Consider the following 26091-nt stretch of genomic DNA (forward strand, 5'->3'; position numbering starts at 1 on the left):
CTATGCCGCCACGTCCCGGTCATCACTTGTGGCTTGTTCGAAGGGTATCTGGAGTCAGATATACCGGTGCAGGCACAATAAATTCGGTGTGACACCTGCCATTCAACAGAATGACGAATCAAAAGATGACAAAGCTCACCGGACCCGTTTGATGAGCGCATGTTACGATTCATACCATTTCCCCTTGCTTGACGTGATTTCTACCTGCGGTCCGCAAGTCGGGCCATCGAGACTGACTGGTGAGAGGATGGAAATGGCAATCTCCGCCTACAAGATTGCGTCTGCTCCAGGAACAGTCGCATGAAAGAACTGGAGAAGGTCGACACGGAGTACAACATACCAACGGAGCACTGCTTTTATTCATATTCGTTACGGATGTCGCGAGCTATCTTCGTACAAACAAGCTAGTTGCCAACCGCAGAAATGTAGTTCGTCATCGCATGCAACCTCTCAGTTGTGAGCTTGAGCGATACGCGCAGCAGCTCGTGCGCCGCACTGGGTTCATTGGCCTGAAGCTTTTCCCAGCCCTCGCGGTCCATTACCCAAAGCACGGAATCCTTGACGGCCAGCACGGTCGCAGTCCGATCAGTCTCCGAGAAGAAGGGCAGCTCGCCACAGGTGGTGCCCTGCACAATTGGCTCCGATAGTCGACCCTGTGGTGTCTCGTAGTCGGCTCTGAGCTCGCCGCGTTCAATTAGATAGAATCCATTGGCCTGCTCCCCACGGTGATACAGTACGGTCCCCACCGCGTACTCCTTCCTCGTGAAGAATGGCGTGGCTTTGTACCAGAAGTCCTCGTTCTTGTCACTGAGGTCGTGGAAGATTTGCAGCATCAGACGTAGAGGCTCGCTAAGGCTCTGCCACCGGGTGACACGGCGCGCTTCTTCGGTCCTGGCCAAGACGTTGCCAGCAGCTTCGTGAAGATGACTTCTCCGTGGTGAGTGGGACAATTCGTCAAAGGACTGATTGATAGACCTCTTGCCTGGAACATCAAGACATTTCGATGGCGGAGGAGATTTGATCTTAAGAGCTTCTTGTCGAGCATAGAAGGTCTTGAGCTGTTCATTCTCGCAGCACTCAAGGGCGGAGTTGAGATCAGGCATGAACATGACCTCGATGCCAGCCTCACCGAGCCCAACAGCTCGCAAGTCACGGCCTATTCTGCTGTCTGCATCCTTGCCACTGATAATCAGATTGACACCTCGCTTGTGAAGCAGCCGACTAATTGTCATGAAGGCTTCACCAGCAGTGTAGTCGAGTCCAGTGACGTGTCCCAGGTCGACAATGACATACTTGATTGGGTGCAAGTTGAAAGCAGCGTCCGAGATCAGCTCTCTGATCTTCTCATCGACTCCGACGATAGTGCCGAAGAAAAGAAACCCAGACAGCTTGATGATGTATGTTTGCTCGCCAACAGCTTGCAGGTAGAGATGCTGCGACGGGTTGCGTCGGACCATTGAACCAACCTGGTCACCAGTATACGTTGCTCGAATGGCAGGGACCCTGGACGAGTGGAAAATGGCGGAAATGAATGCAAGTATCATGCCCAGGAAAATGCCGGTGACGAAGTCATATATGCCCATGGTCAAGACAATCACAACAATCTGTTCCAGTCAGCACCTATAATTTCATACATGTGGCATATCAAGGGCACATACCGTCAAATACTCAGAAAGCTTTAGCTTATGCCTTGGATGGACAAGTGCATCGCCCAGCAACTCGAAACCAAGAACGAAGATCAGAGTTCCGACCATCATTACCGGGATGAACCCGATCACGACAGGTCCGAGGGTCAGGACAACAAAGGTGAGTGCGGCAAGCATATAGCCTGCAAGTCTGCTGTCACCTCCTGACCTCATGAAGAAGAGGGTGTTTGCATAGACGAGATAGTTCTGGATGCTTCCAACACAGCCAGAGATGAAGTTCGAATAGCCGTGCAGCTTAAGTTCATGGTTCAAGTCGGCGTGGTCTTCTCCGGTGCTCTGAGCCAGTGCGGGAACATTGATTGGCACGTGCAGCAGGCTGAAGAACGTCAATGCGACCATGGCACCCAAGCACTCGGCGATGGCATCCCACCTGACCAAGTTAAACTCTGCCACTGCTGTCAGCCCAACGGATCGTACCAAAAAAGTGACAAAGTTGTCGAAATGCCACTTACTGTAAAGTGTCCAAAAGTACCACCATGGCTCATCATCTGGAGGAGCCTCGAAGATCCACCCAGTCGTTCGTAAGGCGTCCGTCTGCAGCTCATCAATGGAAAACACGAAGAAGTAGAAAACGAACGGAATCATCAGAATGTAGACCGACAGGAAATACTGTGAGGTGATCTTCTTCTGCAGGACAAACAGCAAAATGGCTAGGGCCAGCGGGATGATCCACAGCGGCAGGATCTCGGTTTGGAAAAGCTTCTGGATGGTTTCGAGGTCGTAATGGAATTCGTCCAGTCGTCCGGACACCTCGAAACCGGTGGCGATGAGGAACCAGCCAACGCCTCCGATGCAGCCGATGAGGATATGGCGCGGGATGAACCCCACGATATAGCCGAGCCGGAATTTGCCCATGAGGTAGAACACTACGCCAGTAAGCATCGAACTGACGGCGAAGGAAGTGATTGTTGTCGCAATGACAGCATCTGGCTGATCCTCCCCAACGATCTGGGTAATCTTCGCCGCCATGCTGTGGAAGAAAGGCACCACTTCGATCTGTTGTTCCTGTCAGTGTTTGCAGGAAAGCGGAGCTTGAGGGGATAGACGAAGCTCACCAATTCAGAGCCAACACAGCCTCGGAAAATGCTTCCGGTGGAGAAGGTCAATTGAGAGACGATGGTGCTGACATAGAAGATTGAGATGCCAGCTGGGCCCAAGCTGGAAAAGATCGGGTTGCCCAACGGAAACAAGATCATGCCTTTGTTATGTTAGCTGCTGAGAGGATCTGACCTTTAGTTGGAATAAGCACTTGCCATATGAAAGAGCATCCAGAATATTCAGAAGAAGACCAACAACGACAGCCGGAAGACAGCGGACGGGCTGCATCACGACATTCTGCCAAAGGCTCTTCGCACTCCAGGATTTTGGGTGTATGGTTTCCGCCACACCACGAAACTTGCTGGCGCTCTGATCCGTCACGGTCGAGAGCCAGTTACCCCACGAGGGCTGGTCCTGCACTGGCTTCTGTCCCTCCAGGTCCTCAAGATCTGTCTCGCCGCCAAGAGAGGTCGTGCTCAATGGTTTGACTCCGAGGAGCGGAGTGTACTCAGATATTAGGCCATTCCCAATGCTCAAAGGCGGACTGGGTACGACTGCATCAGCATCTTGTGTAGCTGGGTTATAAGCGTGATGGTTGCCAAGACGTGGCCGCTTCATGTTTGTATCGCTATTGTCCACCAGTGCAGGCGGGGACTGCCTAAACATGCTTGTGAGCATAGAAGGTCCTGCCTCAGCATATTCCTCGATGGCCTCGGGTGAGGGCGGTTCTGAGACTTCGGCAATTGTGTCAGCAGAAGGGGGCTGCAGGTCGTCGAGCCGATCGATGGGGGTCTCAGAGGCATTGTGCGAGGTGGAGGATAATCGTCGACCCCGTAGGAAGGGTGAAGAGCGCTTGTCAGACTGGTCCGATAGCACATAGGATGCCAGCTCTGCAGTGTCTTCGCGCACGCTGCGAGCATATTGCGTGGAGTCGACCGGAGCTACGGGACGATTGGTCAGTCTTCGAAAATGAATGTGGCCAGACAGTGTTGTAGGCTGGGCGCATACCCAAATGATCCCGGATAGAAACAGGCACGAACGATCGCGTGGGTTCGCGATGGCTGGACGCGCTGTAGGAGGACGAGAGAAGCCATGGTTCGTGTTGCGACTGCCGAGGCAGGTGCACGCCGTCTGCTTCGCGGATGTCGTCTTCGTCCTCCCCAGTTTGAGCACGGCGGCCCAAAGAGCCAGACCTACTCCTCCAGGAGGAGAAACCCACGCCCCGTCCTGTCATGGCCGACGTATGAGCCAGGTAGCTCGGCAGGTGTCGGATTTAAAGCGACGGCATGAGGTGTGACGTCGAGCGTGGGAAGGCGTGGGAAGGCGTGGGAAGAAAGCCGCAGCGGAGGACGAATGTAGTTGCAATATAGTGGTGGGTTGAACCCCAGATGCCGGAGAAAAACAAAGTCGGCTGGCGAGCTGGGTCGCTCCTAAAGTAGGCTCGAGTGGCAATCGTGAAAGCAAGAGGTGGATAGTCTCAATTGACTCGGAGTGGTCCCGCGGTCCTTCAAGAGTCGGCCCGCATTAGACTTTTGCGGCTGTCGAGCGTCAATGAAACAGGGATGCCAGCGATGACGACCTAACGGCCGGCGCGTTCCCACCCACCGTCGCATTCAAGACAGCCCTGGAGCAGGGGACTGGCAAAAGCCAGCAGCCAACGCTGCAAGTGGAAGTGGGCTCATGCATGCATGCAGCTCCGGGCATGCAGCAGGGGAGCCGCAGAGTTTGCATCCAACGGCCGTGGCGGTCCAGACCCCAGACCTGCTGCTCCAAGGTCCGAGCAACGTTTCCATTCCCAGAACCGCCTTCGTCCGTATTAGCCACCACTTTTTGTGCCATGTTTCAAGCATGTATAGGTATCTTGTTGTGCGCGACACTCACGTCTAAAGCAGGCTTCGTGCACGCTAGCGTGGTTTTGAAGCTTGATTCAGCATTAGCTTCTGCGTGGATTGTGCCATCTCCCCAGTTGCTTATCGCCATACAAACGGGCAAGTAATACTGCTTCACTTTCTTACGCGATAGTTTGACGGCCCCGCCTCGAGTACATCCCCGTCCGTCGGCGGCTATTTCTAGTGCTGCAGCTCGGGAACCACCCACAATATCCGCTGTGAACCCAGAGGTGCCCCTGGACAATGCTGTCCAGTGTCAGGAGAAGCCCTTGAGGCAAAGTGAGCCATGTCCACCCGATCCCAATCATGCCTCGGCGAGCGACACTGTATGTTGAGCTTGGTTTGGCGTGCAAGCATATTCCGAAACCGGCATTTCGCGCCAAGACATCACAGCCGTTGAAATACAAGACATTCCCCAGCTCTCTTGGCACGCCATCGTCATCGTGTCTTGCGTGCGAAATTTTCTCGCATCTTAACTGCTGCTGACGACCCCTGTGCGATGACCCCATCGCAAGGTGCAAGGGGGAGTCCATCTCGGATGCACATGTGCTAGTTGGCCCAGCTAGCTGCCATTCAGGGCTGTGGCGTGCTGTTGACTGTCAGCACCTCTACCGGGCTGAACTTATTGTCGTGCGCGGCACCTGCGCGAGCTTTGCTGCAGCCATGCGAGTGAATCACTTATGGGTGATCCAACCAGGCCACGTGAAATTGTGCGCGCAACAGCATTATTGTTCCGTGGAACACTGTCTCATGCGGTGGTGACAAAGCGCCCGTGACCGCATGTATGCCAAAATACATACCGGCTGCCAGTGCGGATGCATGATGCATTTACACTCCGGCATCGGCAGCAACACATGCGGGACGGACTGGCTCGACGCCTTGGTACGATGGCCACCATGGCCATGCCGCGTGCCACAGCCCATACGGACGCTACGTTCTAAACGAAAAAAAATCCTTCGGCATATGCTTGCGGAGATGCTCCTGTGCAACTGTCGTCGGCAAAAGAAAATCCACAGCAAGACAACTGTTCGTATCCTGAGTATGTGTCGATGGCTTGCAGACGAGCCTTTGTGAGTGCCTTGTGGCAATCTGGCGACGTGCGGATTGAAGGTCTTCGAAGTATCGTTCGTGGTCCTCGCTGTAACGTTCAGCCAAGCTTCTGCAGGTAGCCTTGTGCTATTAGACGCTCAACATCTCCTTGGCGAACGTAGAACTGACTGTTCTTGGTGAGGGTGATTGCGCTGGAAATACGAATTAGCAAATCGACAGATGTGTTGTACGATGAAAAGAGCAATCGCCACAGACATACCCATATTCTGTCTGGATTTCTCCCGCATCTTTAAGCACGCGGACATCAATGAACAGGTCGCGAGGCGGCTCCAGGCTCCCCGTCAGATCTATATCCGTCCATTGGCCTTTATATGCTGCGAGCAAATCACTGTACTGCCGAACATAGTCTTCTTCATGGGGACTCAGACTGCTGGTGGTGTTATCGCCCAGACCTGACCCGGTTGACACTGCCCCATCACGGACTTGCTGACCGGCGAGATCGACAATGTCGGAACCTTTCCACACGAGCTCCTCGAGCCTGTCCGTGCGTGTGCGATGGTAGGCGAGGAGGCACCGCTTGTTTCGCCTCATCGACAGGTGATTTACAAGCAGAGTGCATGCCGTTGCCTGATCCCTGCTTGGGTCGAAGGACCCTTGGAAGGGTTCAAGCAGGCTGTTGACGTCCTTGTCCAGGTCACGAACCTCCCTCGTCACTGCGCGAACAACTTCCGTCTGGTAAGGAGGCAGGTGGGCTAGATTCTGCATGCGCTTTGCATTTTGCACCTGCTCAGATGTCAGATTTGCGATGAGGGCTTTCGTGTGGGCGGTGACGTGAAGGCGCTTACAAGCTTGTTTCCAAGGTCCCCGTACATGGCGTCCAACGTCCAAGTCCACGAATTCAGCGACAATTGGCTTCGAGCAGTCTCCTGGGTGGCTGGCAGGGCTTGTGAAAAGACGGAGATGGGATACGACGCTCAGCACTGACGAAGAATTGGCCAGAATGATGAAATGTGTGATGATGCCGTAGGCGTGACCCAGACAGCTTGACGCGCTTGGAGATGGCGGGGTCTGGGCTGCACGCGTTTGGCCCATGAGAGGGTGGCTGACGCGCGATCACATGTGTCCAATGAAATCATACTCTCAGGCCGAAGCCGGCAGGAAGGGTCTGCTCTGCCCCGAAAAAAAGTCTGCCCCGCCCTTGTCAAGCGGACACAATAAGTTGGCGTCTCCACCACCACGCTAAGCAGGGACAGAGTCCCGCCTTTTCTGTTCTGACCCCAAGAATCCCAAAAAATTGTCGTTGATCCTGAGCTCCGTCATGACCCCGCTACTCCCCCATGGCTATCTGCGCCTTAGACTGGATCAAACTGGTACTTTCCAAGCTGATTCGTCGCCTTAGCTCGCTTTGGACTGTCCCATCAGTCGTAGTCTCCACGTCCTGAGTCGCTCAAATCTTTCTCCTGCTGCTGTTCTTGCTCTTGACAGCAGCCTGGCGTCTCTCCTCAAGCTCATCCAGCATTGAAACCCAGCTCTCTGAGGCCAATCCCTTCTCCGAGACTCGTTAGGGTCTTGTGTCACAATTGCACTAGTCTTGCGACAGTAGCTCTCCAAGCTTCCAGCCAAGATGTCGGCCGCACAAAAGATCGCAATCGTCTCCGTCTTTGACAAGACGGGCCTGCTGGACCTGGCTAAAGGCCTCGTCCAGCAGTCCGTCCGCATTCTTGCATCTGGCGGCACTGCCAAGATGATCAGGGAATCTGGATTCCCCGTAGAGTAAGCTTGCAGCCACTCCGGGACCTCTACAAGACAACTCCAGGCTGACAGGACTGGCACAGGGACATCTCTGCCATCACAAAGGCCCCCGAGATGCTTGCCGGCCGCGTCAAGACCCTCCACCCTGCCGTCCACGCCGGTATTCTTGCCCGTAACCTGGCCACCGACGAGAAGGACCTCGCCGAGCAGAGCATTGACAAGGTCGACTTTGTCATCTGCAACCTCTACCCCTTCAAGGAGACTGTCGCCAAGCCCAACGTCACCGTCCCTGAAGCCGTCGAGGAAATCGACATTGGTGGTGTGACCCTCATCCGTGCCGCTGCCAAGAACCATGCCCGTGTTGCAATTCTCAGCGACCCCAACGACTACGCCGAGTTCTTGAAGGAGCTTGAGAGTGGCGAGATCAAGGAGGAGAGCCGCAAGCGCTATGCGCTCAAAGCCTTCGAGCACACTGCCGACTACGACTCCAACATTGCTGGATTCTTCCGCTCCAAGTATGCCGGCGATGGCGAGCAGCACTTGGCCCTCCGCTACGGCGCCAACCCCCACCAGAAGCCCGCTGCGGCGTACACCACCAACGGCCAGATCCCCTTCAAGGTGCTCGGCGGAGCCCCTGGCTACATCAACCTGCTTGATGCCCTCAACAGCTGGCCTCTGGTAAAGGAGCTCAAGGCAGCCCTCGGCAAGCCCGCTGCTGCCAGCTTCAAGCACGTCTCCCCGGCTGGTGCTGCCATTGGCGTCCCTCTCTCTGCAGAGGAGCGCAAGGTCTACTTTGTCGATGACATTCAAGGCATCGAGACTTCAGGTCTTGCTCAGGCCTATGCTCGCGCCCGTGGCGCTGACCGCATGAGCAGCTTCGGCGACATGATTGCCCTCAGTGACGTTGTGGACGTCCCCACGGCGAGCATCATCTCCAAGGAGGTCTCTGATGGCGTCATTGCTCCCGGCTATGAGCCTGCCGCGCTGGAAATTCTCAAGAAGAAGAAGGGTGGCAAGTACCTCGTCCTCCAGATGGACCCCGAGTACCAGCCGGACCCGATCGAGACGCGGACAGTCTACGGCATCAACCTCACCCAGCACCGCAACGACATTGAGATCTCCCCCGAGACCTTCAGCCGCACTGTCACGCCCAAGGACTTTACCCTGCCCGAGTCCGCGACACGCGACCTTACCGTCGCCACCATTGCCCTCAAGTACACCCAGAGCAACTCAGTCTGCTACGCCAAGAACGGCCAGGTCGTCGGCCTCGGCGCTGGCCAGCAGTCCCGCATCCACTGCACCCGCCTGGCCGGTGACAAGGCCGACAACCTCTGGCTGCGCTTCCACCCGCGCGTCCTGGCCATCAAGTGGAAGAAGGGCACCAAGCGCCCCGACAAGAGCAACGCCATCGACCTCCTCGTCAGCGGCGAGCTACCCAAATCTGGTCCCGAGCGCGAGCAGTTCGAGGCCGTCTTCGAGGAGGTCCCCGCCGCCTTCACCGAAGAGGAGCGCAACGACTGGCTCAACAAGCAGACCGACGTCGCCGTGTCCAGCGACGCTTTCGTAAGTTCTACTCCCACCAATCCAACGAAGGCTTGATTTCTTCGTGCAGCGTAAAGCAACGAAAACAATAACAACGACTAATTCTTGCCCTTTGGCGTGTACAGTTCCCCTTCATCGACAACGTCTATCGTGCCGCCCGCTCCGGCGTCAAGTACATCGCCGCGCCCGGCGGCTCGCAGAACGACTCTGCCGTGTACGAGACTGCTGAGAAGCTCAACATTGTCGTCGTCGAGCAGAAGATCCGTCTGTTCCACCACTAACGCGGGCAAGCCCCTCACCATATATGCCACTTTGATGGGTCCAGGGTCCTCGAAGCGAACAACGAAAAAAAAAGAAAAAGAAATCTAGAGCCGTGTCAACACGCACGAGCCAGGGAATGAGTTATGATTTGACAGATATGAAATGGGAATGGCGAAAAAAAGAAATGGGATTCAACACGAATATAGCGGCAAAATGTGGGAAGATGGACGAGGGGAAAGACAGGCGGGCATAACAACGAAGTTCCCGCGAGAGAGACTCGCCATTGTATTGATACCCGCAGGCGAACAACAATGACACAAAAAGAAAGTTTGAACCATAGGTCATTGCATGTACACATTGTGCACGTAACCCCGGACGGATCACGGGTATTCTGACTTCAGAAGCGCTTATCCGCTTGCTTTTACTGGTACGCACAGTGGCATTTCTCCAATGCCCCTGATCGGACGACTGCGTGCGTGCCGAGTTGTGGAGAAACAGGAAGCTTTGAAATTGCATGAAGCTGATCCCTCACGTGTCGTATGGTCACATCGACCCAAAGTTAAAATACACTCACTGCACTTCTGCGCAAAATTATGTATCGGGCATCTGACGCATCGATTTCTTTTACTATTTTGTGGTGTCTACCTGACGTCTCTTGGACTCCTCGGAGACTGATCAAGGAGCTTGCACTGGCAGCAACCTGACTGACCTCGCCGGGGTATTTTCATCAAACGGGTCGTGCCTCTAAATTCGTGAATCATGCCAAAGATTGTCCGATATGATTGGTTCGAGCTACTGTCATGGCACAAGCTTACAGCTTCTGCATGGCAATAACGTCAGTCGACTGGACGTAGTCCTCAAACTCGGCGATCTTGTCCGCCAGATCCTCAAGAGAGACCTTCTCGTCCTCAACGACAAGGTTGATCTGGAGCTTGCTAACACCGTAACCGACGGGCACAAGCTTGGAAGCACCCCAGACCAGACCATCCATCTCGATGGAGCGGACGGAGGACTCAAGGGCAGTCATGTCGGTCTCATCATCTGTGCAAAGGAGTGCATTGTCAGTAAGTGGCTTCAAAGCTAGATTCAGCGGTTATGTGCTAGACTTACCCCAGGGCTTAACCTCCATGGTGACCACCGACTTGGCAGCAACCTTGGGCTTGGCGGCCTTCTTCTCCTTGTAGGCAGCAAGACGCTCCTCACGGATGCGAACGGCCTCGGGATCCTCCTCCTCGTCGGAGCCGAACAAGTCGACATCATCGTCGTCGGCAGCGGGCTCAGCGGCAGGGGCCTGAGCGGGGTTCACGGTGACCTCGGCAACCTCAGGGCCGTAGACGGTGTAAGGCTTGGAGGCATCACCGGGGAGGGTGGCGAACTCGTCCTCGAAAGAGGCAATGTGCTTGTACCACCGGGCAGCGGCGGCATACTTGGTGGCGTCAGGAGACGAGGAGAGAGCCTTGAAGACGGCAACATCGGCTTGCGAAGGAGCGTAGCTAAGTATAGAAGGTCAGCAATATGAACCACGGGTTCATCAACAAACTGTGGCCGCCAGCTCCTCGGTACTGCTGTTCAGGAAGGACAAGGTGTAGTGATTGATATATCAGAGTTGCACAGAGTGCTTTGTTCTTGTCCTCAAGCGCAGGGTCTTAAGCTGCTCGGAAACACGGACCAAGGTTCTCATCATCTAGGAGGGGGGTAGGAAAGAGCGCCAGTCCCAGCAAGTCGCAGCGAGCCAGAACCGAGTGCAGTGATGCGCATGTGGTTGTCTGTGGTGATCGGGCGGTGCGGGGCAGAGGACCGTGGGATGCGTCGGGCGGCAACAGCAAGGCAGAAAGAGGCTTACCCGTTGATGTAAGAGCGGGAGGTAACCCAGGTGTTGAGCACTGTATCCGGAGAGTCAGCACGATGTGCGCGACAGGAGTTTGAAGGGATGAAGGAGAGGGTTGGCCGCGGGGTCCTGTGTCTGTCATTTGCGGCCCGCGGACGACAAACAATAGGACCTCAGCAACAGGAGGAAAGGTGGCAGATGGCGGGAAGCGGGGGGTTGCGGGAGAACTTACCGGCAGCGCCGGCGTCGGTGAGGAGATCAGTGAAGCCCATTGTGAGTGTTTGACGTCGACGTGAAGTAGAAGTCTTGTGTGTGGGGGGACGGAAGTGAAGATGTCGTGGGCGAAGATGGACTTCAGAAAGAAGAGAGGTCGCTTTTTCTGCAGAGGGGGAGGAAAGGGAAGGTGGGAGAGGCTGTTGCCCGGTGGTGGGGTCATGGCCAGAGGACGTGTAAAAAAATTCGCGCGGCTACACCAGAGCATGCCTGGGCCGACGCGCGAACTTTTTTCTCAGGCAATCGGGAGCCGCGCATGGCAACAAAATTTCATGGGAAGGGTGTTCCCAATTTTTCCCGCCTCACACAGCGCGACCCCTCCTCCTCCTCGTCCTTCCTTCTCCTGGGCAGCCTCCAGGGTAACGGGCAGAAGCCAGACTCCCCGCTAGAGGGATCCATTTCAGGCACAAAGCCCAGCCCACCCGCCTACCAGGAGCACCCGCAGACGCGCCCAAGCAGCATGCGGCTTGTGACCGCGCAGCCATTGGCTGGCGGCCTTCAGAAGAGCCCCAGAATTCGTCTCTGGAGAGTACCCGCCTGGGCCTGGTGAAAGTTCCAGGCCTGCACAGCTTCGAGACGCGTCTGACGTGCAGCTGCCGGAGCGCTGATGCTGAGCCTGGCGAGGCGTAGCAGCTATTAGGACCGCGACATCGCAGCCTACGGGTAGCCGCGAGGCTGAAGGGCAAGCTCAGGGCATTGCGACTGTGGTTGGACGCTCAATAGAGGCGTTGCTGGCGGCGTGCACGAAAGGGCGTGCTGGGCGCATTCTGAGAGGAATGGGGGAGTGAATGAAAGATCAGCAACGGTGAAGACATCGCGACGGAATTTATGTGGAGGAGCAGTGGTTCCTACCTGGTACGCAGCACGGACTCACCGTGTGCTCTCCCAGACGGGTCTCTCATTTCCGAGATATGCCTGTCTTGCCCGTCCGAATGCTAACCTCGCCTGGCTGTCTCTTCATCTGCACGATATTTCATTTTTTGGGTTGTCCGACAGCACTGTAATTGAGATGACTCGGTAGACCACAACCTGACGTGTTGGGCAGCCAGTAGTGGTGTTTGAAGGACCACGCCATGGTGCAATTCAAGGCCAGGAGCTTGGGCTGCACAGAAACTTTTAGTGGGTCTTGCTAGCTGATAAGATAGTGACCGCGCCATGATCTCACAGCGATGCGCTCCCACCCTTGCAGCGAACATCCTAGAAAGCTCGAGATTGGTCGGTGACTCTTCAGCTTAAAGCCAGAACCCTCTGGCACCGGCGAATCACGACAGAAGCGAGTAGTCTTCCAGAGCCGGCGATGCCGGTCTCGCCATTACTTATTGTTGACCTGCCTCAGTTCTGATCATCTTCTTCCCTGTGCTTTGGAAGTTTCGGCATCCACGACTTACAAAATGCTCCCGCGAAGACAACTGCTCACAACCACACGGCGGGTCACTCGGGTTACGCCCCCGTCCTTAACCAGACTCAGTGCCCGCCCATCACCTGCGTCAAGAGCTGCAGTGCTCGCCACAAGCAACACTCTGCTTCGCACAGTCCCTTCCTCTCTCCCCTTCAGCAGAGGATATGCAAGTGGTCGGCCACACCCTCCTGGCGGCACCCACCGCATGGACCTGGGCGGCGAGCCGGAGAAGCCCGCTCTGGAACAATTCGGAATCGACTTGACGGCCAAGGCCCGTGATGGCAAGCTGGACCCAGTCATCGGCAGAGACGCCGAGATACAACGCACCATCCAAGTACTCTCAAGACGGACAAAGAACAACCCAATCCTCACTGGTGCAGCTGGTGTCGGAAAGACGGCAGTTGCAGAAGGCTTGGCGTTACGCATCGTTCAAGGAAACGTCCCAGAAAGCATCAAAGATAAGAAGGTCATCTCGCTGGACCTTGGGTCCTTGATTGCCGGTGCAAAGTACCGAGGCGACTTTGAAGAGAGGCTGAAAAAGGTTCTCAGCGAGGTCCAGAAGGCCGAAGGCCAAGTGATCCTCTTCATCGACGAAATCCACACACTTCTGGGCTTGGGTAAAGCTGAGGGCTCCATCGACGCTTCCAACCTGCTCAAGCCTGCGTTGGCCAGGGGCGAGCTGCAGTGCTGCGGAGCCACGACGCTCACCGAGTATCGACTCATTGAGAAGGATGTTGCGCTCGCTCGTCGGTTCCAACCCATTCTCCTCGACGAGCCATCAGTAGAAGACACGATCAGCATCTTGCGTGGCATCAAGGAAAAGTACGAAGTCCACCATGGTGTGAGAATCACCGATGGTGCCCTTGTGGCCGCTGCGTCGTACTCAAACCGGTACATCACGGATCGGTTCTTGCCTGACAAAGCCATTGACCTCATGGATGAGGCCGCCAGTTCCCTGCGACTACAACAAGAAAGCAAGCCCGAGGCCATCATGCGCCTCGACCAGAAGATTATGACTATTCAGATCGAGCTTGAGAGTCTCCGAAAGGAGAAGGACGTCGCAAGCCGCGAACGACGCGAGAAGCTTGAGGATGATCTTGCCAAGTACCAGGAAGAGGCCAAAACCCTGACTGAGCGCTGGGACAAAGAGCGAGGTGAGATCGAGGGGCTCAAGAAGGTGCAAGAGGACCTCGACAAGGCGAGATCTGAACTCGAGGTGGCTCAGCGCACAGGCAACTTTGCACGTGCCTCTGAGCTCCGCTTCGGTGTCATCCCCAACTTGGAGCAGAAGCTGCCCAAGGAGGGCGACGTGCAAGAGGGAAGTCAAGGACCAGACAGCTTGCTCCACGACTCTGTGACGGCGGATGACATTGCCAACGTCGTGTCGAGGGTCACGGGTATCCCTGTTACCAAGCTCACCTCTGGACATGTCGAAAAGCTGATTCACATGGAAGACGCGCTGCGCAACTCGATCCGTGGACAGGACGAGGCCCTCAAGGCTGTTGCAGATGTAGTCAGGCTGCAACGTGCTGGTCTCAGCGATGACCATCGGCCTCTTGCCTCACTATTCATGGCTGGACCGACTGGTGTCGGAAAGACATTGCTGGCCAAGAAGCTCGCCGAGTTCCTCTTCTCTACCGAATCAGCTGTCATCCGGTTCGACATGAGCGAGTTCCAGGAGAAGCACACCATCTCTCGGCTGATTGGTGCTCCCGCTGGCTATGTCGGCTACGAGGACTCTGGTCAGCTCACCGAGGCTGTGAGGAGGAAGCCTTACGCCGTACTACTGCTGGATGAGTTTGAGAAGGCACATCGCGATATCTCGGCATTGCTACTCCAGGTCCTCGACGACGGCTTCTTGACCGACTCCCAAGGTCACAAGGTCGACTTCCGCAACACGATCATCATCCTCACCTCAAACCTTGGCGCCGACATCCTGGTCGGCGCAAACCCGCACCATCCTTACCAAGAGACCCCGGACGGCGAAATCAGCCCCGACGTGCGCAAGGCGGTGCTGGACGTTGTATCGAACAACTATGCGCCCGAGTTCTTGAACCGCATCGACAGCTTCATCCTCTTCAAGCGACTCTCGATGAGCGCCATGCGCGACATTGTTGACATCCGCCTTCGGGAGCTCCAGGGCCGTCTGGACGACCGCCGCATCACGCTCGAGGTGGACGACGATGTCCGCGAGTGGCTCGCCGAGCGCGGCTATGATCCCAAATTCGGCGCCCGGCCCCTGAACCGGCTCATCACCAATCAGATCAGCAATGGCCTGGCTGACAAGATCATCCGCGGCGAGATCAAGGGCGGCGACCATGTCTCTGCCAAGGTCAAGGCCGACGGGTCGGGCCTCGAGGTTTCTGTGCACGATGCTTCCGCATCCGCGTAAACAGTCTCGTCGGCGTGAACTGCGATTTCTATTTTCCCCCAATTTTTTTTCCCTGTACAAAATATGCTTGTATGAGTTAATGCTGGATAGCAAGGCTGTAACAATATTTTTACGACTGAAACGACCTTGTAACATTGTATACATTACAACCAAATTGTAATATAGTTTTGCACATTTTACATCGCATGACGTGCTTGAAAAATTCATTTCGCCGTGATAAGTCAGACTGAGTATCAGGCATACATATCTAATAATCCAGAGTCGCAGCTTGTCAGTGGTTGCAAAGGTGTGGTCTCATCATGGCATGTCAATCAATGTGAGCAATGCTCACGTCCGCCCGCCGGAACCCAATTGCGCCGATCCGCTTCTCTATTTCTCCGCCCGTACCTGCCTGGCCTGTACTCTGTGATGTCTATATATATGTTACCCTCCCTTCCATGCCTGCTCTACCTTTCCTGGTCTCCATCCAAACCGAAACCCGCCTTGCATATCGCGTCGTGCCATCATCCTCGTAATCATCATCATGGAACCAGTAATAAAAAGAATACTGGTTAAAGAAAAAAAAAACCAAGTACCACAGGAACCATCACCCAAGCGGGGACCACCAACTCGTGAAAGTCGCGGTATCCTAAACACCATAACAAGAACGCCAAATCGATCTAGCTCTTCATAAAAATTCAAAAAATCGTGACAGAGCCAAAATGCTCTTTAGTCGCGGAGGCGCTGCTCCTGCAACAAAAACTTTCATGCTTTCGTGATCCTACCGGATCATTCAGACTTGCTGCTCACCAGGGCAGGAATCGCCGGGACAGGAGGAATATCGTCATCCGCCTCAGCTGTTCGAGGCGCGACTGTTAGACCGCCCGAAGTGCCTGGTCTGACAGGTGCGCCGCCATCGTCGTCAGTCGCGGCATCGCGCATTAACTTGGTGGCGTCCACGCTCAGAGACCTGGTCCCCATGTGCCGCGGCAACGGTGGGACCGGGGGAACGGCTGCTGCGCTGCCGCCGGCTCCCGGAGGTGACAACATCAGTGCCTTGCGCAGACCAATAATTTCGGCCACGCGGTCATCCCGGAAGCTGCCAAGGAAGCCCGCGGAGCCGAGACTCTTGCGGTGCTGGTGCCCTGGCCGATGAGCCGGGAACGTTCCGCTAGGGGAGCGACTCAGAGGGCCGGAGGAAGTGCTGGGTCGTTGCTGGGCAGGCGAGGGCGGGCCACTTTCTATGGCTTCCTCGTTGTGGTCTGTGTCGTCATCGATGTCATCCACGTCGTCGCTCGGTTCAAGTTCCAAACTCTTGTCCGACGGCCGGCTGCTCGCTCTACGCGTGTCGAAAATTGACGCGGTATCTATCGCCGGTATTGCCGACCTCTGCTTCGTCCTTGGCAGAGTATGGTGTTGCTGGTGGTGATGCTCAATCCTTGACATCCGTGGAGAGTCTTGGATGGCAGCATCCAAACCTAACGTGGGAACTGATTGGTCTAGGTCCACATCAGACGCATTGCTCATGGGCGAAACAGGGGTTGGGGACGAGAAGTCAAAGTCGGGCTTAGACTGAGCGAATTCTGCGTCGTCATAGATTGCATGTGCCCCGGGACGAGCCTTTGGCTGCTGCTGCCCGATGTCCTCCGGTGGAGAAGTGAGCAAGTCAGCATCCGTATCGAGGTTTTGGGCTGCGATCTGCTCATTGTGCAAGGGCGAAGGTGTCGATTTATGTCCACTCGAGGCTGTCTGCAGGCGAGGTACAGCCACGAAACCTCGACTTGATGCAGAATCCTCTCGTCGCAAACTGGTCGAGCTGACTTCGCTACTCACGACAGACTCAGTCTTTCGGGTCTCGCGAGAAGACCGACGGAGCGACTCATGCACTCTAGGCGTGATTATTATGCTGCTGGTTGTTGATGGTCCATCGGCACCTACAAGACTCGGTGTTGACGGCGTAAGCGAGTTGTCGGTTGCTGTCAAAGTCGTGCCCACATCAGAGCCGCGTTGTACCCGCGGGTCCTCATGCAAGTCTAAGCTTGTCTCGTCTACGCCGGAGTACTTGCCGGCAGGGGGTACCAGGGGAAATGCTCGTGCTCCTGTATCTGGATCCCGGATAGCTCGAGTAGACTGCCGCAGCAGCGACGGCCGATCGGTCTCGTCTGTGACGTTCGTATCGGAGATCGACAGTGGGGCGGCAGCTTGGTGGTCATCACGTTCCAGCAAGGGAATAGACAGGAGCGATCCGATTGTGTTGGCACGCTTTGTGCGGCCTGGGCTGAGGGGCTCATCGTGAAGCTTCTTGGGGCTGGCGATTGTGCCGATGGTGACTGCCTGCCTAGCACCTGCAACGGTCTCCGCGGTGTCGATAGCGTTGGCATATGCAGTTCGTTGCAGAGGTTTTGTTTCGGGCTCCTCCTCGGGCTCGACGACGGTGAGTGTGTCAAGAGTAACCATGTCAATGTCCTTGTTGATTTGCTTCTGCAAACGCTCCACAACTTGCTCCCTAGATTTATCATTGGGCTTGGGCCGTTTTGTAATCTGCCCGGATAGCGGTGAGCCGGCAGCAGCTTCGAATGGTTCTCGGGCGACAAGTGTTTTGTCCATAATGAAGTGCCCACGCTTGTGTGCCGTCATGCGGACCTTGAGCGCATTGCCGCGGAGGACACTGGCGAGGCCGGTCTGGACTCTATCCAGAATGGCCTCTGTGTCCCTGCGACAGTGCGATTTTTCGGTGCCGATTGTGAAATGCAGCGGCTCATCGAGGGTCCATCCGCGCCCACGCAACTCCGTGATGGTGAGCTCTATATCAGTCCTCGCGTTGATCCTCTGGTCGAGCTCGTCCCGCAGTGTGTAGCATGCGGACCCCAGCGAGTTGAGCATGTCAATCGTCTCGTCTGAGTCGATGTCCACGAGGAAGCCTCCAAGGTTACTCCGAATCGTCCTGTTCAAGTGCTCGAAGCGTGGCCCGATGTTATTAGTGACAGTAATCTTCAGCTCAAGCCCGTCTCCCTCGTGCGGACGACATCGGGCACAGCGTCTAGAAGAAGTGCAACTCAAGTGACGTTGGATGAAAGCCTTGCGTGCTGTTCGGAGGATGCCTTCGACAGCGTAGGACGTTTCGAAGAACAGATCCTCGCCCAAGGCTGCATCGAGAGGGGTGGCCTGAGTGCTGTTGATTTCGATGGTCTTCTGCCATTCACGCGGCTTGGGCAAATGGTTCTGACTAGTGATTTCTATCTGCACCGAGTACCCTGGAATCCTTTCAAAGGACTGGGGCTTCTCTAGGAACAGGTTGCGAGGCACACATGTCAGAGGCTGCACGCGACCGGGGCGATACGGAAAGGTCTCTTGGGCTGGCAGAGGCTCTTCTCTAAAAGGGCCATCTTTCCACACAAAGCCATCGTCATGCTGTCGCATAAAAAGGCCAATGATCTGGTGAGCCGAAAGTGTCACTTCGCGGGCAGCTTCTCCGGTCAGCGGCTGCTTTTGGTAGGACTTGTACGTCCGTGAGGCCCATGTCTCTGACCCACGGATGATGTCCGTGCAGATCTCGAACCTCAACGGCTTGCCAGTGCCGTCGCCCACATTGGTGCGGTCCAGAGCGATGGGGTCTTTGCGCGTGATGAGTTCTTGGCAGCAGTGGTCGACACGGCGGAGCAGGGCCTGACATACAGCGTCTGAGGCCCTGAAAGCTGGCGAGCCCTCGTAGATGCGGCTGTAGGAAAAGTCGAGGGGCTCTTCAAAGGTCAGAGACACGTGCACGGCGAGTTCTGTGGCTTCGCCGAGCAGCTCAGGCTTTGGGGGCTGCGAGAGCGGTGCCTGGTGCAAGGGCAGGTTGGTGCTTGTCGTGTTGGTTGTGTGGTTCGAGGTGGCCGTGACCTGGCGCTGGAGGGCGTGCCCGCTCGCGTTGCTCGCTGCGAGCTGCAGGCCTGAGCTGCTACGGCGGTCCTGGCTGCGGAGATCTTTGGTGAGGCTCTTCATGAAGCCCTTGAAGCCCCCCCTGGACTTTGGCTTGTCCCGCGGTGCCTCCATGCTTGCAGCAGTTGAGCGGTGAGCACAGGTTCGTGTGGTCCTGCTGCAGTCGAGGGCCCAAGATGATTGACTGGACTGACGCGAGGTGGGAAGAGAGGTGGAAAAGTCGAGAGCGGGCAAGCCCATGCATGTGGTTGATGCTGCTCGCCTGGGGCCGGACCAGGGCAGAGGTGGCAGGGGAAGACTGGGCAGGTCCCCGGTTTTTGTCTAGGGTGCCCGTCCTGTAGTGTCAATCACTAGCAGTATCCTTCCAGTGTCGATTGTCGCACCATACACTGACAGTCTCATGTGTCTGAGTCGGCGGTGGCAAGGTGCAGTTGCGAGGCGTGGTGTTCCCTTTTCAACTCTTGGTCTCTGGCTTCTGCAAGACAAGAGTGAGGGTTGTTTGTCACTTGTGCCGGACCAGTGTTTGTTTTCATCAGCCAACGTCAACAAGAAAGGTGCATAAACTCTCGACACTGGCCCTGACTAAACTAGTCCGCGAGCAGACAAGGAGGGGGCCATCGGGCAGGCTAGCAGCGGAGAAGTCATGCAACAAAGCACGCCTGGCGGAGCCGGCCTGGAGCCGGCGCCAAACGGCAGATGCAGGGCCACGACAGTCGGACCACGCCCTTGTCGAACCATCCCATCGCGCTGGGCTCCTGGTCTGCCACAGCAGAGCCATTGTCGTGTGTTGTCGCTGCAGGCTTACACTTCGACAGGTCACCAGGCAGGGCCGCTCCAGGCTTGTCCATTCAAACAAGACCTCCTTACACCATCTCCTCCGCGACAACCCCGGATTCCAACTCCTCTTTGTCAGCCATGAGTTGGTGAGATCGGGGGCGGATGTATTAGAGGGTCGGGCGGAAACGGCTGCCGTTTGTGGGCACCACCACCACCACAGACCTTGGCGTGGTTCTGAAGCATGGCCACCACACCTGATGGTCACTCGCCAGGCGGAAGGTTTGGGCAGCCACCCGCCCGCGGATGTAGTCGTTTGGCGCACACGTGTCAGAAGGCGTCAAGAATGGCACATCAACACGCAGAGCCCAAGGCCGGTCAGCATATCTCCAATGGAAGTCGCGGCACTCGGTACTGGTGCCTCACGGGGCCGTTCCCCGGGGAGGCTGGGCTTCCGAAGCCAGGGGCCGCCGCCAGCCTCCATGCATAGAAGAAGCGGGTACCGCGGCGTGCATGCCGGCCAGATGGCGAACCCTGCTGGGCGATCCAAGACTCCACAACTCCGCCAAACACTTTCCCTGCTCCTGCGATGGAGCTTTCTCATCCATCAATTTACTCGAGACGAGTCCAGTATGTTGGCAAAGGATTCACAACTGTGCAAGAGATATTTGAACACACACCAGGCAGATTTGAAAGCGGCCGATCGAGGCTTGTATTGTGTCTGGTCTTCCCCGTCGATATACACTCCCTAGCGAGGCGACCGTCCACCTCAGTCCATTTGCAGTTCGATATCCTTCGCCATGACCCAGTACCCTGCTGCTTGGATGATACGGCAGACAATCTTGAGCTCGTCTGGCGAGCGTGGGGCATATACCATGGTGAAGTTCTTGGGCACGGGCATTTTAAGCCATCTCTGTGCCGTCAAAGGATGCCGTTGGCCCCAGCCCTTTGCGAGAACCTCCTTCTGGTCTTCGGGGTGCAGGTTCATGTGCATGGCGTAGTCGGAGTTGTGCACGTGAACAATCTCGCCCTGGCAGGTATTGTTTACGGGGTAGCGTGCAAACAAGCCGATGCCGTGCTTCTCGAAGCACGAGGTCCCGAGACCTAGAATGGTGTTGTGCTCTTGGCTGTGCCGTGCCAGCACACGTCTTAGGGCTAGATAACATTCCCGAGAGCCGAATTGGTCTGTTTGTCGCTGGGGTGCAATACCCACGACGTTCGGTCTTGGACCACAGCGGTACGGCAGTGGTTCTTTACGGAGCATGCCACATGCTGGCTCTATACCGTCGTCCTGGATGAGAGGTTCGAAGGGATCCCGCAACGCCCAGAGCTTGAGCCAGTTGATCTTGAGATAACCCAAGAACGTCGACGGTGTACCTCCCGGGCCCAGCTTTAGGTAGTTTTGAAAATCATTGTGAACGAACAAGAGGACGGGGACAAAAGCGACAACAAGAACGAGGATGGTAGGTTGAAGTAGCCGTATTGCCGTGATCAGGCAGACCGAGACTGTGACGATTTCTGGTGCCCCTAGTGTCACACAGATCGGATCCTGGGTAATGGTCACGAGAAACTTGACGGGTTCGTCGTCCGTGTGCTGCCATTGAGTTGTCTCGGCTCTAGTCGAGCATGAAGCCATGGTGTCAGAAACAATAACAGTGCAACTGCCTCTAGAAGATAGGCATGGAAGAAAGGGGTCTCGAATTTATGTATCAGATGAAGTGTGCGTGCTCTAGGTGAAGCGTGCTTGACGACTATAAAGCGCGAGACTGGATTCGGAGCTGGCGAGGATGTCGTTCGGTCATTGGGATCTAGGAGAGAGGACAGAAAGAGCGGTGGGAGTTCAGGGACTGAGGGGGTCACGGCCCAGATGAGGAGAGGCGTTGGGTTCTGACGATCTAAGTACGCAATCTGGCTGCAACAGGCAGATGGATGCCCATGGCCCTCACCCGGGGGAAGCGGTTCGTGGTCGTGTGATCGGATAAGAGCGACTTTGAGTGGACAGGACTTGCCTCCTGCAGGGCCTAGCATCCCGCCGAGGTCGGCGGACAAGGAAAGCGCTTTACGACGAGCACGGGGTGCGTGGTCCAGGACATTGGGCGGTTCGCTTGGCCACTCGTGGCCGTGTGACAAGCTTTTGGGGATCCTCAGGCATAGCTAGCCAGAGTCAATGGGCGATGCGGCGTCGAGGTGCATAAGCAGAATCCACAAACCAGCCTGATGTCATTTGTTCGTCAAGTCCCCCCGCGGCGGGCCAAGAAGGCCCAGGGAAACTCAACACGACCCCTGCTACGATCGGTACCACGGGCGCTGGGCATGTCAGCATGTCCGAGATTGCTGATTGTCGGAGCTTGGCCCTGTCAGCCGCTCTTTAGGACGCGGTTAAAATCTCGAAGCTCTGGGGTAACTCTGAGGGGGCCTAGCTGAACAGAATGGTTTTGGTTCGGGTTGACACGGCCATGTACTGCTGGTGCTTTGCGGCAGCAGCAATGTCCTGGAGCGCCAGAAGGCTGCAGCACTGAATTGATGAAGAGGAATACCTAATGTTAAATTGTTGCATCAGATTCCCGGCATTCATAAAATGTTGAGGCAACCTTCTGTGTGGTGCTGTAGTCCGACGTTACTGATGGGTCCTAGTCCTTGTCATCTTGGTCACTGTCGTCTTCTGGCTCTCGGTTCCATCCACTCTGGCAAGTTGCACTTAGCGTATGTGTGCCCTCGGAACGCGTGCCTGGGCGAGTGTCATGAAGCTGATGAGAATGGACCATTCACAATGTATGGCGAGGAGACCTTGATCAGCACCTAGATAAAGTCTCGTAGCGTCGACTCTCTGTGGCCAATACTACGCTGTGTTCTAAGTTTGCGGGGACATGCCTCCAAGCCAGACCCAACCAGGTGCTGCTCAGGTGGTCAATGACGGGTTGCCTTGACAACGGACACTTGTTAGAGGGCATGGCTAGCAGCCCCCTTATCGCGCTGCCTCATTGCCTTGGTCGGCGGTGGGCACCTCTTGCCGGTTCTGCCGCCCGCCCGGCCTCTGATTGGTGCAAAAGGCGGGTGCTGCGCTTGGCTATGCCCCGCCGAGGCTAGGCAATGCCTGCTCCTGGGCGGCGGCGACTTGCTCAACACAACAAACGACCAGCAACCTTGGAAGCTTGTGCAGTTGCATTGCCAAAGCTCTACCTCTGCCACCTCTTCTCCTTCTTATTCTTGTCCATGCGCCTGCACTCTAAAGAAAAGAACGCAATACCTCCATACAACAGCCGACAAGTTTGAGGCAGTGTTACGAAGCACTTGTGCTACCAGCCTCCACTCCCACAAGTGCATCACTGGCGCCCGCCCTTTGCTCTCCGACACGCCAGCATTCCTCCGCGCCACGCGATTGTCTTGCCATACCCAGTGTGTCCGATTGAGCGGCTCGGTCCCATGCGCCGCTGAAGGACACTATGGGTGTTTTTCAGAACCCGCTGGCCAAGCGCAAAGGCCGTGGAGCAGGATTGCCCGTCTACGAGAAGCTTAACAAAGATCGGCTCTCCGATGACGACGACTCCTACGATTCCTCAGACTATGACTCTGACGACTCCTCGCCCTCGGGCCCCGACACCTCGCGGAACGTCTCAGCATCTGCTGCCTCCGTGACCGCCCCGATAATGCCCAGGCGACCTTTTGCCAGCCCGCGGAGACCAGGCTTTCACTTTCCATACCGGCTACCAAGCAAGGTTACACGTTACCTGTGCCTCGGGCTCGTATCTCTCATCAGTCTCTTCATACTCAGCCTTGTCCGCGCAAGCCAGAACGAGAATAGAAGGATCATCGAAGGACTTCTTCCTGCGCGACCTTCAGCTCCGCCGCTCTGGGAGTCCTACGACTTTCTGACACGATACTATGGCGGTGTGAGGAATCTCGTCTCATTGTCCGCCAATGTGCCCGAGTATCCTAGGGCCCAGGATGAGCTGCCACTTGACAAGCTCCTGTTCCTCAACTCGACTGGCGATCTACCTGCCGAGAGACGCAGCATCCCAGGCAGTAAAGACTTTACACAATACCCGAAGAGCGTGTTCAAGGCTGGTACCGAGCAGATTCACGACTGCTTCCTTGACAGTGCAAACAAGGTCCGCGTACCGCCCATCCGGTACTTTGACGGCCGGCCCAACGGCTTTCCGGATGCGGTCGTCGGTTCCTACGAGCTGCTGAGTCTGCCCGAAGATATCTGCTTTGAACGCTATGGCCGATACGCTCCGTATGGCTATGGCTACTCGAAGAAAACTGGTGGGCTGGGCATTGGCGAGCATGGTGAGAAGGAGGGTTTCGAGTCCACATGGTCGAAGGTGCCTAAAGTTGAGTGGCAAGACATGAACTGGGCCGAGACACAGCGCCGCTGCTACAATGCCAACGCTGCGCGGTTCAAAGATATGCCTGCGGTCCATCAAGACCCTCATGGCTTCTATATTCATGAAAAGCCGGCCGCCTTTCCACCAAAGAACATTCTGGCTGAGACTTCATCGACGAAACTCGATACAAGCGGCCCGGGGGCAAGAGACACATCATCCACCCCTCCAGAATCATCTCAAGGTGCTGTTCAGAAGCAGTCGCGTACTGCTGTGGTCATTCGTTGCTGGGATGAATTTTTGTGGCGTGAGGAGGATGTCATGAACTTGCGCTCGCTCATCACCGAGATGTCTCTAGCCTCTGGTGGTCGCTACGATGTCCACCTCCTCGTCCAGGTCAAGAATGACGCCAAGTTCCCCGTGTGGGCTGATGCCGAGATCTATAAGGAGCGCATCGAGGCGTCCATCCCTGCCGAGTTCAGGGGCATGGTGACCCTATGGACAGAGACCCAGATGCTGGCACTCTACCAGGGCATATATGACCTTTACGCTCGTGGTCCAGACTTGCCGGTGCACGGTGTCTATCGTGGTTTGCAGATGGCCATGCAGTACTTTGCCTACAAGCACCCTGAGTACGACTACTTCTGGCAGTGGGAGATGGATATTCGCTATACAGGTCACTACTTCGACTTCTTCAGCAAGGTAGAGAACTGGTCAAAGCAGCAACCCCGCAAAGGACTTTGGGAACGCAACGGGCGTTTTTACCTGCCGACGGTCCATGGGAGCTGGGAAGATTTCAAGCAGATGGCTCGTGTGCAGTCTGAGATGGGCACTACCGGGGCTGACAACATCTGGAGTGGTCTGGGAGAGAACAAGCAAGCCAAGGGCCGGGGCGAGAAGCCCATCTGGGGTCCTGTGCGCCCCTTTAACGAGGATGACTGGTTCGAGACCGACAATGATCCCCAGCCAGAGACGACTTATGAGAAAGACCGCTATTCCTGGGGCGTAGGCGAGGAAGCCGAGTACATTGCCTTCAACCCGATCTACGATCCTGAGGGCACCACTTGGGGCCTCGCAGACGACATCACTGGCTACAACACGACGGAAGCAAAGGTTCCTCGCCGAGCTCAGATCATCACTGCCGCGCGCATGTCCCGCCGTCTTCTGATGACGATGCACAGAGAGACTGCCTTCAAAAAGCACCATGCTTTCCCCGAGATGTGGCCGGCTACCGTTGCCTTACACCATGGTCTCAAGGCCGTCTTTGCACCGCATCCTCTCTATGTCGATCGCGAATGGCCCACGGCTGTGTTTGGTCAGACTCTGAACAACGGCAAAAACGGCGCCAGCGGAGGCTCGCGGACGTCGGTGTTTGGTGAGCGCGAGCACAACCTGCGTGGTCTTTCGTGGTTCTACGACTCTGGTTTCGCGCCGAATCTGTACAGACGCTGGCTGGGACTCAAGGTTAACAACGATGGCGGCGAGGAGTTCGAGCAGGTTGAGGACCAGAGCAGAACCGGCGCCTCCGTGCCCGAGATGCGTGGCGGCGAAGGCCGTATGTGCCTGCCGCCGATGTTGCTCCACCCGATCAAGAATGTCGAGCTTCCCGTCGAGGCTGACCCGGCTGAGCTCGAGATTCCTGAGTCGGATCCTAATGCTTGAAGACCGGAGCCTGGCTTTTCTGATGTAATGATTCACGCGCCTTCATGATTGAGCCCGGCACCCTTCGAGCTTTTTGCGAGCACATAGTTGTATATATCATTCGCGCACAATTCCGATGATGGATAGAGAATGGCGTTTTGGGCTTTACTTCTTGGGGCGTACACGGGCAGCATAGATATTCTGTCTTGTATTTAACAGAGTCAAATCAAGTCCGGGTTGCCGAGTGACCCAATGTCGAAATTGAAATGCATATCATAAGAGAGATGAGGTGTTCTTAGCTCGAAGCCGTTGACTCATGCA

At 56.0% G+C, this 26091-nt stretch overlaps 8 protein-coding genes across 8 annotated transcripts; 3 read left to right on the forward strand and 5 right to left on the reverse strand.

Moving 5' to 3' along the window:
- Window positions 1-288: 288 nt before the first annotated feature.
- On the reverse strand, window positions 289-4199 carry B0I36DRAFT_91051 (sulfate transporter family protein). Its single transcript, XM_046163570.1, has 6 exons — window positions 3753-4199; window positions 2960-3685; window positions 2762-2904; window positions 2159-2702; window positions 1659-2092; window positions 289-1604 (listed from the first exon to the last, which is right to left on the reverse strand). Exons 1-6 carry the CDS (start codon window positions 3976-3978, stop codon window positions 405-407), a joined length of 3273 nt encoding a protein of 1090 aa, XP_046015413.1. The 5' UTR covers window positions 3979-4199; the 3' UTR covers window positions 289-404.
- Window positions 4200-5743: 1544 nt separating this feature from the next.
- B0I36DRAFT_91072 (DNA replication complex GINS protein PSF1) lies at window positions 5744-6728 on the reverse strand. The gene is made up of 3 exons (XM_046163571.1): window positions 6529-6728; window positions 5943-6466; window positions 5744-5874 (listed from the first exon to the last, which is right to left on the reverse strand). Exons 1-3 carry the CDS (start codon window positions 6553-6555, stop codon window positions 5781-5783), a joined length of 645 nt encoding a protein of 214 aa, XP_046015414.1. The 5' UTR covers window positions 6556-6728; the 3' UTR covers window positions 5744-5780.
- Window positions 6729-7307: 579 nt separating this feature from the next.
- B0I36DRAFT_239550 (cytidine deaminase-like protein) lies at window positions 7308-9258 on the forward strand (the record flags this gene model as incomplete). Its single annotated transcript, XM_046149698.1, has 3 exons — window positions 7308-7456; window positions 7519-8998; window positions 9103-9258. The coding sequence occupies 3 exons, from the start codon at window positions 7308-7310 to the stop codon at window positions 9256-9258; spliced, it is 1785 nt and encodes a 594-aa protein (XP_046015415.1).
- A 791-nt stretch (window positions 9259-10049) lies between these two features.
- On the reverse strand, window positions 10050-11338 carry B0I36DRAFT_360711 (uncharacterized protein; the record flags this gene model as incomplete). Its single annotated transcript, XM_046158359.1, has 4 exons — window positions 10050-10279; window positions 10349-10731; window positions 11082-11121; window positions 11299-11338. 4 exons carry the CDS (start codon window positions 11336-11338, stop codon window positions 10050-10052), a joined length of 693 nt encoding a protein of 230 aa, XP_046015416.1.
- A 1605-nt stretch (window positions 11339-12943) lies between these two features.
- On the forward strand, window positions 12944-15130 carry B0I36DRAFT_360712 (heat shock protein 78; the record flags this gene model as incomplete). The annotated part of the gene is made up of 1 exon (XM_046158360.1): window positions 12944-15130. The coding sequence occupies one exon, from the start codon at window positions 12944-12946 to the stop codon at window positions 15128-15130; it is 2187 nt and encodes a 728-aa protein (XP_046015417.1).
- Window positions 15131-15898: 768 nt separating this feature from the next.
- On the reverse strand, window positions 15899-19144 carry B0I36DRAFT_360713 (uncharacterized protein; the record flags this gene model as incomplete). The annotated part of the gene is made up of 1 exon (XM_046158361.1): window positions 15899-19144. The coding sequence occupies one exon, from the start codon at window positions 19142-19144 to the stop codon at window positions 15899-15901; it is 3246 nt and encodes a 1081-aa protein (XP_046015418.1).
- Window positions 19145-20573: 1429 nt separating this feature from the next.
- B0I36DRAFT_347124 (uncharacterized protein) lies at window positions 20574-21440 on the reverse strand (the record flags this gene model as incomplete). Its single annotated transcript, XM_046156534.1, has 1 exon — window positions 20574-21440. One exon carries the CDS (start codon window positions 21438-21440, stop codon window positions 20574-20576), a length of 867 nt encoding a protein of 288 aa, XP_046015419.1.
- A 1497-nt stretch (window positions 21441-22937) lies between these two features.
- Window positions 22938-26055, forward strand: B0I36DRAFT_318112 (uncharacterized protein). Its single transcript, XM_046153248.1, has one exon. It carries the CDS (start codon window positions 23248-23250, stop codon window positions 25789-25791), a length of 2544 nt encoding a protein of 847 aa, XP_046015420.1. The 5' UTR covers window positions 22938-23247; the 3' UTR covers window positions 25792-26055.
- Window positions 26056-26091: the final 36 nt, after the last annotated feature.

The sequence above is a fragment of the Microdochium trichocladiopsis genome, assembly GCF_020744255.1.
Source record: "Microdochium trichocladiopsis strain MPI-CAGE-CH-0230 chromosome Unknown B0I36scaffold_3, whole genome shotgun sequence".
NCBI lineage: Eukaryota > Fungi > Ascomycota > Sordariomycetes > Xylariales > Microdochiaceae > Microdochium > Microdochium trichocladiopsis.